At 61.0% G+C, this 14,687-nt stretch overlaps 1 protein-coding gene across 2 annotated transcripts in view; it reads left to right on the top strand.

Annotated features, from left to right (window-relative positions):
• ITGA2 (integrin subunit alpha 2) overlaps positions 1 to 13,944 on the top strand; it is a 57,794-nt gene extending 43,850 nt beyond the window's left edge. For both annotated transcript variants that reach the window (XM_084881667.1, XM_084881666.1), the window contains exons 18-30: positions 132 to 242; positions 769 to 851; positions 1,477 to 1,618; positions 2,599 to 2,691; positions 4,002 to 4,078; positions 4,156 to 4,239; positions 5,442 to 5,541; positions 6,988 to 7,098; positions 8,093 to 8,197; positions 8,813 to 8,926; positions 9,109 to 9,198; positions 10,827 to 10,943; positions 11,308 to 13,944. In XM_084881667.1, coding sequence (XP_084737793.1) covers positions 132 to 242; positions 769 to 851; positions 1,477 to 1,618; positions 2,599 to 2,691; positions 4,002 to 4,078; positions 4,156 to 4,239; positions 5,442 to 5,541; positions 6,988 to 7,098; positions 8,093 to 8,197; positions 8,813 to 8,926; positions 9,109 to 9,198; positions 10,827 to 10,943; positions 11,308 to 11,388 — 1,308 coding nt within the window. In that variant the 3' untranslated portion in view covers positions 11,389 to 13,944. The remainder of the gene's footprint in view (positions 1 to 131; positions 243 to 768; positions 852 to 1,476; positions 1,619 to 2,598; positions 2,692 to 4,001; positions 4,079 to 4,155; positions 4,240 to 5,441; positions 5,542 to 6,987; positions 7,099 to 8,092; positions 8,198 to 8,812; positions 8,927 to 9,108; positions 9,199 to 10,826; positions 10,944 to 11,307) is intronic.
• The last annotated feature ends 743 nt before the right edge of the window (positions 13,945 to 14,687 follow it).

The following is a 14,687-nucleotide window of genomic DNA, read 5'->3' as shown; positions in this document are numbered from 1 at the left end:
CGGGTTAGAGCAGAAGAGAAGATGCCAGAGTCGTAATCCAGACAGCACTGAGGCCTGTGTCTGCTTTCACGCTGCCCCGTGCTGATACTCGAACTGTGTGTGTGTGCGTGTGTGCGTGTGCGTGCACACAGGAGCCCTCGGATGTCGTCAGCGCCCTGAGTCTCCTCGTGAACATCAGCCTGGCGCACCCCGGCACCAGCCCCGCCCTGGAGGCCTACTCCGAGACCGCCAAGGCCTTCAGTGTAAGTGGCTCCCCTCCCGGGATCCAGGCCGGCCAGGAGGGTCACAGTGGGAAGGGCACTCGGGACGTGGCCTTTAGCTGCTCCTCCTCTAAGTGAAGTCCAGTGACTGTGCCCGGGTCACATGCACGGGTCCCGCAGCCCGAGATTCCGTCTTCCCCGTTCACTGCGCTGGGCCCGCCAGCCTGTGAGTGGTGCTGCCCACCGCAGGGCCCATGGGTGTTTGTGGAGGAAACCATAACAACACAGCAAACTCCGTGTGCTCACTGCCCACTCCATAGAATGTTACCCAAACCTGTGACAGCCCCTGCACACTCCCGCCCCCACACTCCTCCTGGCCCCCGCCAGCCACCCCTTGAACTTGGCATTGTCACCGCTCCCCTTCCGCACGTTGCTGAGCGTGTACATAGCCCAGGGCGCCGCTCGGCGTGGCCTGGTTCTGAGCGTCACATGGACGGGATGACGCTGCATGTGTTCTTCGGCCTCTGCTCTCCGAGGTGCGAGGTCTGGGCCTGCTTTCCTCTCGCAGATCCCTTTCCACAAGGACTGCGGGGACGACGGCGTGTGCACCTCCGACCTGGTGCTCCAGGTCCGCCAGCTGCCGGCCGCTCAGTAAGTTTCCCTTGGGGGCTCCGTGTGGCTCCGTGGTCGCGCCTTGTGCTGAGCACCAAAGGGTGGCGGGTTCGGTTCACGATCAGGCACCTGCCTAGGCTGAGGGTTCAATCCCTGATCTGGGCACTTACAGGAGGCAACCAATCCGTGTTTCTCTCTCACATCAATGCTCCTCTCTCTCTCTCTCTCTCTCTCTCTCTCTCTCTCTCTCTCTCTCTCTCTCTCTCCCTTTCTCTCTCTAAAATTAAAGAAAAGGAAAGACAGTGTAAAATGTAGAAACAAAAGACACCTTCGATTGTGCTATTCAGGTGAATGCTTACAGAGATGTTGTTTACAAAAGAAATATCTGTCATGAGTAAAGACCTTTAAAACCTAAATTTCCCTTCCTGCCCTCCGCCCAGGCGTCCGACAGTGAGAACACCACAGCCACCTGTGCTAACGGCGCCGAGAGAAAGCCCGATAGCACATACCTACCATTTTCCCATGAGGACAGTTTCTTACTGAGCAGTTTTCTCACATTCGAAGTAGATCTGAAGAGTGTATTTGTTAACTGAATGAAGGGTTTGGATCCCGGCCCCTCCCCTCCTTCATGACTTTCTTTTCCCTTTTTCTCCCTTTTTCACAGAGAAAAGCCCTTTATTGTCAGCAACCAGAACAAGAGGCTGGCCTTCGTGGTGACGCTGAGGAACCAGAGGGAGAGCGCGTACAACACGGGGCTCCGTGTGGACTTCTCGGAAAACCTGTTCTTCGCCTCCTGGTCCATGCCGGTGCGCGGGGCGGGCTCCCCGGGCTCACTCCTCGTCCCGCCGCCCTCAGCCCCATCCCGGAGCCTGTCCTCCGAGTGTGGGAAACTGACCACGATGGGCACCGTCAGGCCTGACTGCGTGGCTCCCCGCTGGTTCACCCCATGAGCACGTGGCCTGGCTCTGCGTCGGGCCGGGCGGGCCGGCCTCACGGGCGGGTCAGTTTTTCCTTCTCCCTGAGACCTGCCCCGGGCCAGGTCCTCAGCCCCGGGAGCTCGGATGCTCCGGGCGGCACTTGCTCCGAGAAGCCAGTCCCACAGCTGGGCCGGCGGGCGGCTGCCAGGGGCCGCATTCCGGCGCGGCCAGTTCATCGCCGGCTTGATGACTATCCCAGGAGCGCACTTGACCGCGAATGCCCCGGCCCCTCGGCCCCGCGCAGGGAGGGGACCCGAGCTGGGAGAGCTCAGACTCTCCGGGCCCGCTGCCTGTGATGAGAGAACGGGAACTGGTCCCACCCAGCTCGGGCAGTGCGAGCTTGACAGATGCAGCGTCCTAACCCGCTCTGACGGGTGTTTGGCTTTCCTGGGCAAAGGGACAGCTTATTCTGAAAAGGAAAACTAAACACCAGTCTTGGCGTTATTTACAGAATATTCATAAACACCAACATACAGTTTTGTCTTCTTCTCGTGAAACCACACACTTCAACTGTATCGAGAGAAAGACTTGTCTTTAAGACAGCATCCCATATGGGATTGCAATTACTTTGTGCTTCTGAAATGTGAGCGCCAATAAACCAGCTCTGGGGGGAATTCGAGTGCCTGGCCTCCCGGTGGCTGTGGCGGGTCCTGCTCAGCCACGAACACAGGGTGACGTCCTGGAGACGGAGGGGACCTGAGCGTGCACAGCCTTCCCTCCACAGTGCCCTGCGCGTGTGCGTCACTCAGCACGGGCGGGCTGCACACACACGGTGCACGCTCACTGCTCGTGTCCTTGGTCTTGTGCAGGTGGACGGGACAGAAGTGACCTGCCAGGTGGCTGCCTCTCAGAAGTCCGTGGCCTGCAACGTGGGGTACCCCGCCCTGAAGCCAGCACAGCAGGTACAGGCGGCATTTCAGCCGAGACCCACCAGCCCCCCAGCTCTGGTCCGGTCCGGTCCACCGACACCCGCCCTCCCACAGCCACCCACGGCCGCCCTCCCACAGCCACCCACAGCCGCCCTCCCGCAGGCCGCCCGCAGGCCGCCCTCCTCGGGTGCCACCTGTCACAGGCATCGCAGAGCCGCCGCCTCCCGTTTACTGAGAGGACGTGCTTACAGTCTGAGTGTCCTCCTGAAGTCACTAGTGAAAGTGAGCCCTCCTGGCCTGGCTCAGTGGGCAGAGTTTGGTTCTGGTCAAGAGCACGTACCTCAGTTACAGGCTCGATCCTTGGCCCTAGACAGGGCACCTGCAGGAGGCAACCGATTGATGTGTCTTTCTCATCTCTAATGTCTGTCTGTCTCTCTCTCTCTCTCTCTCTCTCTCTCTCTCTCTCTCTATATATATATATATATATATATATATATATATATATATATAATATATATCTTTATCTATATCTATATCTATATCTCTACCTCTATCTATATCTCTATCTATATCTCTATCTATATCTATATCTATATCTATATCTATATCTATATCTATATCTATATCTATATCTATATCTCTTTCTCTATATCTCTCGCTCTCTCCCTTCCTCCCTCTCCCTTCTCAGAAATCAAGACATATATATATTTTTTAAAGTATGATTTTGCCCTAGCTTGTTTGGCTCAGTGGATAGAACATCAGCCTGCAGACTGAAGGGTCCCAGGTTCAATTCCAGAAAAAGGGCACATGCCTGGCTTGCGGGCTCAATCCCCAGTAGGGGGCGTGCAGGAGGCAGCCAATCAATGATTCTCTCTCATCATTGATGTTTCTATCTCTCTCCCTCTTCTTTCTTCTCTGAAATCAATAATATATATATTAAAAAGTATGATTTCCCCCATGCAGTGCATCCCAAGCAGCACACAGGCCTGGAAAGTTCTTTTATTCCAAATATGTTGACCAACAGTCTGTCTAAGTGCACTGCTCAGGGCCCCGTGGTCCCTTGTTAACCCTAATGAGCGCGTTTCCCATCAGCACAAGCTTCCAACCCCACAGGCGTGTGCTGCAGGGGGACCGGCTGCTTGGCTGAGAGCTGAGCCTTCTAAGCCTGAAGGCCGGGCAGGCCGCACACGGCGGGCCGGCAGCCACACATCTACACACATGGAGCTCGCAGTCCACGCCATTCAGAATCCCCCTGTGGGGAGGCCACTCTCTTGGGGAACTTCGTGTTCACGTTGGCTGAGCACGGAGCCTCGTACACTGACGCGTTTTAATTTTGTTCGTAGGTCACGTTTACTATTAACTTCGACTTCAACCTTCAAAACCTTCAGAACCAGGCCTCTGTCAGCTTCCGAGCCTCAAGGTAAAGCATAAGGGAGGTCAGGCCTGGGTGGCTTCTCTGACGTTTCTCTTTAGTAACTCCCAACGCTCGGTCCCCAGCGAAAGTGAGGAAGCCAACGAGGCGGACAACGCGGCCAGCTTCACCCTCCGGCTGCGGTACGACGCCGAGATCCACATCACCAGGTAGGGGCCGTGCCGCACTCTGGGTACAGCACGCTGGGCCGCCGAGTCCTCCGATGCGCATCCTTTCTGGTGTTTGTGTGTAAATATTTTTACTGGTTTCAGAGAGGAAGGGAGAGGGGAAGAGAGAGAAACATCAAGGATGAGAGAATCAGGGATCGCTGCCTCCTGCGCACCCCCACTGGGGACCGAGCCCACAGCCCAGACATGTGCCCTGACCTGGAATGAACGGTGACCTCCGGGTTCACAGGTGGATGCTCAGCCACTGAGCCACGCCGGTCAATAGACTCGCCACGACTGTTGAAGACTCCCTCTGATGGGCTTTCCTTTCGAGAATTCGGGGGGGGGGGGGGAGGGGGATGTTTTTTTTAAGGAGGCATGAAAAAAAGGGGAGAGGGGGTATTTTCCGTCAGAAGGACAAAAGCAGTTGCAGAAAACGTCCACCGTGGTTCTTTAGGACAAATGGTCAGCGCCTGTCGTTAGGGCGGATGGCCTGGCGGGAATGGCTATTGCTCCCCAGCCTCCTACGCCCTCCCCGGTCCTCCCAGCGGAGCCACCGGTCGGAGTCCGGCCTCCGAGTGAGGGGGACGGAGGGCAGCCCATCCCGTCTGGCTGGGCTGTCAGGTCCCCCTGCCGTGGTCAGGGCTGCTGTCTGTGAACGCCCGGAGGCGGCCCCGGCCCGGAGGTTGCGTCTGAGCCTCTGGGTCTGCCTCTGGGTCAGCCTCTGCAGGCGGCGCTGCTGTCACGGGGACACAGGCTGACCGGCCCACTCCGGCCGAAAGCAGGAAGTGGTCAGAACCAGAGGGAGGGAGGGGGGAGGGGGCACCGGGGACTGAATGTGCCGGATGGAGCTCTGGCCAGCCCATCGCTGTGCTCAGCCACGCCCAGGGGCGACCCTCCGGCCCAGCGATCCCTCTTCCCGCACCGAGGACACGTGTCCACGCGTGCCACACAGCCGCGCGGCCGCGGTCTCCAGGAGAGCCTGCGCTTGGTCAGAAAGGTGCCGCCGGGGATAACAGCTCAGACTCCCGCAGAGAGGTCGCCCAGGACGGCTCGGAAGGGACACGGCCCGTGGGCCCCTCGGGAGCTCTGTGTCCATTAGCGTCCTGTCCCCAAACGCCCACGGTCTGGCTGTCACCTGAGCGGGAAGACACGTCAGTGAGAGGAGCACGGAGCCTAACCCCGGCTCTGCCCGTCCCTGGCAGGTCCACCAGCGTCCACTTCTTTGAAGTCTCCACGGGGCCTGCTCCGTCCACGGTGCGCAGCCTGGAGGACATCGGGCCCAAGTTCGCCTTCTCCGTGAAGGTGGGTGAGCCGGCTGGGAGGCGGGCAGTCGGGGAGGGGGAGGGGGAAGGAGAGTGGGGGGGAGAAGGAGGAGAAGTGAGATGTCCTAGGGGCTCTCACACTGGAGTGGACACCAGGTCGCCCAGGGGCTTGTTACAATGTGGTCACTGGGCTCCCTCCTCCGAGCTTCCGGCCTAGGGTGGGCCTGAATCGGCATTTCTAGCAAGTTCCCTTCCAGGTCGCGGAATGCTGCTGGTCCAGCTGCCGCACCGGAGAGTCACTGAGCTGACCGTGGAGGGACGGGGGGCGGTAAACAGCGGGCACTGTGCATGGCAGCATGTCCTGGGTGAGGGCGGAGGGGCGTATTTCGGAAGAAGGTTTTCAATATCAGTGATTAGAGAATGCTGATAGGAGGGCGGGTGCAGGCAGCGTCTGGGATGGCAGCCGCTGGCGTCTCTGAGGACTTGCCATCTGTGTGTGCACCGCCGTGTGCTGCAGTCGTGCTGGGCAGAGGCTGGAACAGGTGTGAGTCCAGTTCCGCCCGCCGGTAGGAGCAGTTACTGACCTGCGGGATGGATTAATTACACGGAGGGAGCAACTGGCTGAGCAGCTGTCTGTGCTGTGGCCGTGCGATCTGTGGGTCTGTGCTGTGGGTCTGTGCTGTGGCCGTGCGATCTGTGGGTCTGTGCTGTGGGTCTGTGCTGTGGGTCTGTGCTGTGGGTCTGTCTGTGCTGTGGGTCTGTGCTGTGGGTCTGTGCTGTGGCCGTGCGATCTGTGGGTCTGTGCTGTGGGTCTGTGCTGTGGGTCTGTGCTGTGGGTCTGTCTGTGCTGTGGGTCTGTGCTGTGGGTCTGTGCTGTGGCCGTGGATCAGGGCGGGAAGTGAGAGGGCTCTCCCTCCGCCTGCGTCTGTGCAGTTTCCTTCGGTTCATTTCTTCCTCACTCCGTGGTCGGCAAACTGTGGCTCTCGAACCACATGCAGCTCTTTGGCCCCTTGAGGGTGGCTCTTCCACAAAACACCACGGCCTGGGTGAGTCTATGTTGAAGAAGTGGCGTTAGAAGAAGTTTAAGTTTAAAAAATGTGGCTCTCCAAAGGAATGTCAATCGTTGTGCTGTTGGTATTGGGCTCTGTGGACTGATGAGTTTGCCGACCGCTGTCCAAACCCATTGCATGATTGCCGCGTGCAATCGGGTGATTCCTGGAGCGAGTGTGAGAGCCTTGGCATGCGGCGCGGGTGCCGGAATGCAGGCAGGACGCGCGGCATCGGCCACGGCCTCCTTCGTGAGACGTGTGGTCCATGGAGCAGCGCAGAAGAACGTGCTGGGGGCGGAGTCCGTGTCGGCCTGCGGGCCCCGTGCCTGAGCCACGTGGACCGTTCAGTCCTGGAGCAGAGACCAGGCCGTGGGTCTGGCCGCGCGGCCGCTCCCCACCGTGAGGCCAGAGCGAGACCGTGTCCTCCGTGCCCGCAGGTGACCACGGGGAGCGTCCCCGTGAGCATGGCCTCCGTCACCATCCGCATCCCCCAGCTCACCAAGGACAAGAGCCCGCTCCTGTACCTGACGGGCGTGCACCCGGACAAGGTGAGGGGCCGTGCCCGGAGCAGCGGGCACCTCCGTGTGGGCCCCGCCGGGTGGGCGGAAGGCAGCCCATCGCGAATCAACAGCGGGCCCGGTGGTAAGGCAGCGAATGTCAGTGCGGACGGCGAGGCTCTGCCTGAGGCCCCCCGGGCAGGGGGAGGTCCCTGTCCACAGAGGTCAGCTGGTGGGGCGGGGGCGGTCGAGCCCCCCCAGGAGACAAGTTGCCTGCAGGCCCTGTGAGCAGCCGCCCTGCACCTGTCAGCCCGGCCCGCCCCCTCGGCCCCGGCCGCTCCGGCCGTCCCTGCGCCATGTCCTGGGTGAGCGATGCCGGGCCTGGGCGCCGGAGTGAGTGTCCGTGGCTCGGCCGCGGCACCTGCCGGCGTTAAGGCGCGGTGGTCCTCACCGCCGGGCTCAGGGCGAGACGCAGGCGGACACGGCCAGCGCCAGGGAGCTCTTCGCTACACTGATGACGACAGGAAGTCAAAACCCTAAAATGCTCCACAGCTGAAGATCCTGCCTTATCTCTCAGTCTGTTCCTTGTTTTTTTCTGTTTTGTTTTTTGTTTGTTTGTTTTAAATATATTTTTATTGTTTTAAGAGAGGGAGAGAGAGAAGCATCCATGATGAGAGGGAATCATGGATCAGCTGCCTCCTGCACGCCCCCTACTGGGGATGGAGCCCACAACCCGGGCCTGTGCGTTGACCGGGAATCGAACCCTGGCCTCCTGGTTCATGGGTTGCTGCTCAACCACTGAGCCTCGCCGGCCGGGCCACTCGGCCTGTCGTTGTTGCGAATTTGTCTCCTCCCCAGGGGGCTCTGGGCCCAGCAGCCCCGCCGAGTCACACAGGGTGAGGTTAGCGAGGCTGAGAAGCGGGCCCAGGGGGCAGCGAGGCCGCCTGCCCCCACCCAGCCCGACGTGTGACAGCGGGATGCCTAAGGGGCTGCAGGCCCAGCACACACCGCTTGGCCTCCCCGCCTGACGCGCTGCCCCCTGCAGGCCGGCGACATCAGCTGCCAGGCCGATGTGGACCCGCTGAAGATCGGACAGACGCCGGCTTCTGTGTCCTTCAAGAGGGAGGACTTCCGGCACCTCAAGGACCTGGTGAGTAAGGCGGGGCAGTTCCCTCAGGATTTCCTGCTAGAGTCTCCCGGAAATGAAGCATCTCCCCTTCCCTCCAACCGCACTCGAATGTCATAGATCCCCCTGTGCCTGAAATCTGTGGCTGTAGCATCTGTGGCTGTGGCGTCTGTGGCTGTGGCTTGTGTGGCTGTGACGTGTGTGTCTGTGGCATCTGTGGCTGTGATGTGTGTGGCTGTGACGTCTGTGGCTGTGGCGTCTGTGGCTGTGACGCCTGTGGCTGTGGCATCTGTGGCTGTGATGTCTGTGGCTGTGTCATCTGTGTCTATGGCGTCTGTGGTTGTGGCGTCTGTGGCTGTGGCGTCTGTGACTGTGATGTCTGTGGCTGTGGCATCTGTGTCTATGGTGTCTGTGGCTTTGGCGTCTGTGGCTTTGGCGTCTGTGGCTGTAGTGTCTGTGTCTGTGGTGTCTGTGGCTGTGATGTGTGTGGCTGTGGCCTCTGTCTGTGGCCTCTGTGGCTGTGACGTGTGTGGCTGTGGCGTCTGTGGCTGTGGCGTCTGTGGCTGTGGCGTCTGTGGCTGTGGCGTGGGCCGTTCCTCGGAAAGCCCGCACTCACCCTCTCCCTCCCCGCGGCTGAAGAACTGCCGGACCGCCGTCTGCGGGAACGTCACCTGCTGGCTGCGGGACCTGCAGGTGCGGGCCGAGTACTTCCTGAACGTGTCCACGCGCATCTGGAACGGCACCTTCGCCGCCGTGAGTATCCGCGGTGACGGGCTGGTCAGCGCCACCCCCGTGGGCGTCCGGGCACGTGCGTGGGCGGGATACTGTGTGTCTGGGGTCTTCAGAATGTCACGCTCTGAGCTGATGAGCGACCACAGGCCACGTTCCGTGGTGTCCTCCTGCCGCGATGCACCATCTCCTCTTCTCGCCCGCAGGCGGCCTTCCAGACGGTGCAGCTCACGGCATCCGCCGAGATCGACACCTACAACCCGCAGGTCTTCGTGATCCCGGAGAGCACGGTCACGGTGAGCGCCCGCCCGGGCTGGATGGGGCCGGCGGCCCCTCGGAGCCTGAGAGCGGGGGGAGCTCACTGGACTCCGGAAACCCGGGGTCCTGTACGGTGAGCTCTCCTAGGTCAGAGGCCGTGACCCACGAGGGTGCAGCCAGGGCGCCCCCTGCTCGGCCGTCTCGGGGCCAGGCCAGTGGACACCCCCGCTCTCCGGCTCAGCCACCGGAGCATTTCGAAGAGAAGGGCCGCGTGCAGGACCAGGCGTGTACCGGGGGCTGCCCGTCTGTGGTGCTCCCCAGGCCGGACGCTGCCCCTCTGTTCTCAGGCCGCACGGCCAGGACACTGCCCCTCTGCACGTCCATCCCCAGGCCGGACGCTGCCCCTCTGTGCATGTCTGATCCTCAGCCGGACGGCCGGACACTCAGAGGCGCCGGTGGGCGGAAAGGGTTCCACGGAGCACGTGCTTTGGGAAGCCCAGGCGGCTGGAGGAGCGGCAGGCGCTGCCCCGGAGCCGCGCTGGGAGAGGTGCCACCTGTGCCCGCAGCACCTGTGCCCGCTGCACCTGTGCCCGCTGCACCTGTGCCCGCTGCACCTGTGCCCGCTGCACCTGTGCCGGCTGCAGCGCCGCGGCCGTGACCTCTGGCCTCTCCCTGCTTGTCCCGGGAAAGTGCGTCCTGTGTGTGGACTGTGTGCACCCTCCCCCAGCGACAGTGCCCTCCCCCAGGGCCACCCCCTCCTGCCAGGCGGAGCGTGGGAAATCCAAAGTAGAGCCCCAGGAGAGTCCTCTCCGCCTCACAGGCTGGGACCTGGGCTGGGACCTCAGCTGGGCATTTGGGGGGAAAGGGAGGAGGAGGGGCCTGGAGGGAGTTTTTAAAGTTCATTTTAGAAACATGCAGTGTTCAGCCAGTGCCTGGCCCTTTGCAGAAGTTTTGGTTTTGTGTGTGTTGTGGTGTGTGTGTGTGTGTGTGTGAGTGTGTGTGTGTATCTTGTGTGTGTGTGAGTGTGTGTCGTGTGTGTGTGTGTGTGTGTCTTGTGTGTGTGTGAGTGTGTGTGTGTCTTGCGTGTGTGTGTGTAGTGAGTGTGTATATGAGTGTGTGTGTGGTATGTGTGTATGTGTGGTGTGTGTATGTGAGTGTGTGTGTGTGTGTGGTGTGTGTGTGTGGTGTGTGTGTGTGTGTGTGTGAGTGTGTGTATGTGAGTGTGTGTGTGTGAGTGTGTGTGTGAGTGTGTGTATGAGTGTGTGTGTGTGGTGTGTGTGTGTGAGTGTGTGTGTGTGGTGTGTGTGTGTGAGTGTGTGTGTGTGTGTGTGTGTGTGGTGTGTGTGTTATGGTGTGTGAGTGTGTGTGTGTATAAAGCTGTATGAAATGGATGCATTAATTGAAATTTGAAGGAGCAGTTTCAGTGACCCCGTAGGAGACCTTCCCCTTGCTTTTCTCTGAGCCTCACCGATCAGAACAGAGGCGGCCATCACTCTGTCGTGTCTATGAAAACAGTGTTTGAATCCGAATAAAGATTAGCTAACGTCTTGCATAACATTTGGAATCCAGATAATGAGTGGACGTCCCCTGTGGGTAAGCAGGGGCCTGGAACGTGTGTGAGACGCTGCTCAGGGGGTCACTCCCTCGGCCTGTGTTCACTTGGCAGATTCCCGTCACCATCACGAAGCCCCACGAGAAAGCCGAGGTGCCCACCGGCGTGATCGTGGGGAGCGCCATCGCAGGCCTCCTCCTGCTCCTGGCGCTGGTGGCCGTGCTCTGGAAGGTGAGCCCCGGGGCCTCTGCCGTGAGCGTCCTGTCCAGCATCCACCTCCCGTCCCCGCCCCTCCTCCCTCGCAGAGAAAGGGCGTGCCAGGCCAGGGCAAACAGCCGGAGGCTCTTCCCTCCTCGTCCTGTCCCTAGCCTGCCCCCCCCTCCCTCACCCACCCCTCATGTCCGAGTCAGCGGCAGACAAACAGCCCGGCTCCCTGGGCCCAGTGTCCTCCTGACGGCCCATACCCGTCGGTCCCAGGCCACACACCCCTCCTCATGCCCGGGGCTCCCCTACACGGCTCCCAGGGAAGCCAGGGGGTCCGAGGCCCCACGCACACCAAGCCATCGACATAACGTTTCACACCGTCACCCCACAGCTCGGCTTCTTCAAGAGGAAATATGAGAAAATGATGAAGAATCCAGACGAGGCGGATGAGACCATGGAGCTCAACAGCTGAGCGCCGGCTGGACCCGTGGGCCAGGCTGGACCCGTGGGCCAGGCCGGACCCGTGGGCCAGGCCGGACCCCGTGGGCCAGGCCGGACCCCGTGGGCCAGGCCGCCTCCCACCAGCGTCTGCCGTGGCCGAGGGTTTGCTTTCAGACACGGCGTTTGCAGAGTCTTAGGTGCACTGGTCTCATATTTTATTTCAAGAAAACTGCAGGTCGGTTTGGGAAAAGGAAATGAGGATTGTGGGGTGGGGGGTGTAAAGGTTTATGGGAAAGACGTGTTTATGGGACCGTGTCCACGCTGGCTGGGCCAGCGCCGTGTGCCGTGTCAGAGGGGACATGCCTACCGACATGGCGTCTCCCACGGAACAGCCCTCCTCAGGGCTTTATGGGAGGGTCCGGTGTGCAGTGATGGTTTTTAAAAGAAGTGACGAGTTTGGTGAAGACAGGACTCGGGGAAAACGGCGGTCTTCCCCTCTTGCCAGAAGCTGCCAGTTTTCTGTGGGAATCGCGTTTACAGGCGAGGGGCCCTGGCTGGGGTCCGGGGCCCGCTCGCCCTCTCCTGCGCCGGCCGGACGGGCCCCGCGGTGGCTGTCCGCCTCCTGCCGGCGGGTCCATCCTGGTGAGCGCATCTGGAGGCCGAAGCACAGGCCCCCAGGCCGCACTGGGCACCTCCTGCCTGTGGGCCGCCAGTTCCCGTCCCTCGGTCCACAGCGGCCGCCTGGCTGCTGCAGGGACCGCGGCTGCTGCAGGGACCGTGGGACGCTTTAAAGATGAGCCTCGCCCTGGCACCTTCTCGCCTCTGCACGGAGCCCCGTCCGGCTCAGGGAGCCGAGCCCCCTGGAGCCCGGAGCCTGGTCCCCGCGCGGCCGCAGTCACCGGTGTGCACACGTCTCCCAGCCTGCTGTCCGGGGAGGCAGCGCCCCGCCGAGCGGGTCTCTAACCCTCGGAGCTCCAGGGCGTCAGACAAGGCGGAGCAGACACTGTCCCGGGAACCTGGGAGCCGGCGCAGACCCTGGGCGTCCCCAGGCAGCAGGCGTCTTTGGGCAGGTCCGTCCCGGGATGGACCCCAGAATCACTCACCAGAGGCCCCTCCCACGCTGAGTCTCAGGCCCCGGCTCCTGAGGCCGCCACCCTTCGGATGGACCGAGGCCCCGGACCCCCGTTTTCCCAAGCGCCAGGTCGCTGTGCTGGCAACCGGCTCCCGGAGGACCTACCGCCTTTTCCTCCTGCACCCTCTCCTCCCGGAGCCCACAGGACCTCGAAGGGCGGGCTGGGCGGGGGCGAGGGCCGGGAACCTGGGCGATGCCACGGGAGCTGCCGCTGAGCCACACGGCCGCCGACGGCAGGGCTGGAGCCCAGCTGTGATGGACGCCCTGGGTTTTAGAAGTCGGGACCTGCCCTGCCAGTGGCCAGGGGTGAGCAGCCACCTGGGAACCAGGAGGTCACCGTTCCCTTCTGGGTCAGGACACAGGCCGGGGCTGCAGGCTCGATGCCCGGTAGGGGGCGTGCAGGAGGCGGCCGATCCATGATTCTCTCCATCACTGATGTTTCTCTCCCTCTCTCTTCCTCTCTGAAACCGATATATAAAAATAATAATAATAATAAATAAAAGCCCAGGGCGTGGGCTTTTATAACACAAACAGCCAGTCCTCCAAGGCTCTGACTGAGAAGAAGTCGGGGAGGACAGGGATCCGCCGTGTGTGTCTGGCTGCCTCCTGGCCTGGTCCCCCCGCCCCCCTCCCTCCCAGCCGTGGCAGCCAGGGCCGGGCATGCAGGCCAGTGATTTACTTTGTATTTGACCAAACGAAGAAGAAAAAACAACCATAAAGTGTCAGGTTAACAACAAAAATGGCTGGTGCTCTCCAGTGAGACGTGCTGGAGCCCAATAAAGTTTTATTGAGAAACAGCATGGGGGAGAGTGGCCATGAGGCGGTGAAGGATGGGACGGACCACTGACTGTGCAGAGACACAGGAGCTCCTCGGGGTGCCGTGTGAAGGGCTGTGCCCCGCCTCCTGCCTCCACACCGGCAGCACGCGGGGGAGCTGGGCGAGCGAGCAGCAGCCTGCCTGCGCCTTCCCTTGAAGAGCTGGGCTCCAGGGCTCCGTGTACCATAGGCGGGGTCGGCTGGGCGCTGTGGGGGTTTGGGGCCAGGGGACCTCGGGGGCCGTCCTGTGCCTGTGGGGCCTGCAGCTCCCGGGGCCTCTGGCTGCAGAGGCGGGAGCTCCTATGGGTGACCACCGGGCTGCCTCCAGCCTCTGGGGCTCCGGCACCCGGCACCCTGGTGGAGAGCCCGCACCAGCACCCGCCTGCAGACGCAGCTGCTGCGGTCAGATCGGAGGCTGAGGCAGAGGCTGAGCTTACACAGGAGCACTCCTCACGCACCTGTAAGCAAAGGCGGATATCCATCCAAGGAATGAAAGGAAGCCGGCCATGTGACACCGACCTGAGCCAGGAGGTCCCGGTTCCATCCGGTCAGGGCACAGGCCCGGGTTGTGGGCTCCATTTCCCGTGTGGGGCATGCAGGAGGCAGCCGGTCAAACTTCTCTCTCATCATTGATGCTTCTCTCTCTCCCTCTCTGAAATCAATAAAATACTTTTTTATAAAAGGAAAAACCTTGCTTCAGAAGAAGTTTTATATTCCTATTCAGCCACACTTTCATTTTGAGATGAAACATGGTGTAGGGCTTAGAAGATGCCACGTCAAAGTGTCCGTTTCATAAATGTAAACGTGAAGGGCTGTATTGTGGCAGAGAAAGTCGAACTGGAAGTGTGTATGTTGCACAATCAGGCCAGAATTGTGTGGTTTTTGAAGGAGGCGGGTTGCCGTGGGAACTTTTCTTTCCATGTAAGACTAAACCGGCACTATGTGTAACACATGCATTGTTCTTGATTAACTGGTTCTGTCTTTCCTCTTGACCAAAGCAACGGATGTGTATGAGTGTGTCTGTACGTAAAGCTGTGGCGCTCCTGGCTTGAGAGGCAGGTCACACGAGTGTCCGCAGTGTCGCCTCGGGGCCTGCTCCGGCCACAGTGCGAAGCAGAAGGCGCCCTGTGGCCGCAGCCCCTGTGCACCGCGTGGCCCATGAATGGCAGTCCTTCGGACGGCAGTGCTCCTGCCGGGGGTTCGGGCTTACGCTCCAGTGTCTCCTGCTGGTCTGATGCACTCACTCCCATCCTCTCTGTGGGAGGGCTGTCCCCTGCCTCCCGCCACTGCCGGTGAGCAGCCTCCTGGGGCCTCAATCCTCCACCGTGGGGACCGGCGCTCTGCTCCTCAGGCCGCAGGCCCTGAGCTGCCCACAGTCAGAC

This window comes from Pipistrellus hanaki (genome assembly GCF_964339955.1).
Source record: "Pipistrellus hanaki genome assembly, chromosome: 4".
In the NCBI taxonomy this organism is placed as follows: domain Eukaryota; kingdom Metazoa; phylum Chordata; class Mammalia; order Chiroptera; family Vespertilionidae; genus Pipistrellus; species Pipistrellus hanaki.
Note: the sequence above shows the minus strand (reverse complement) of the source record. Positions and strands in the feature narration are given on the sequence as shown.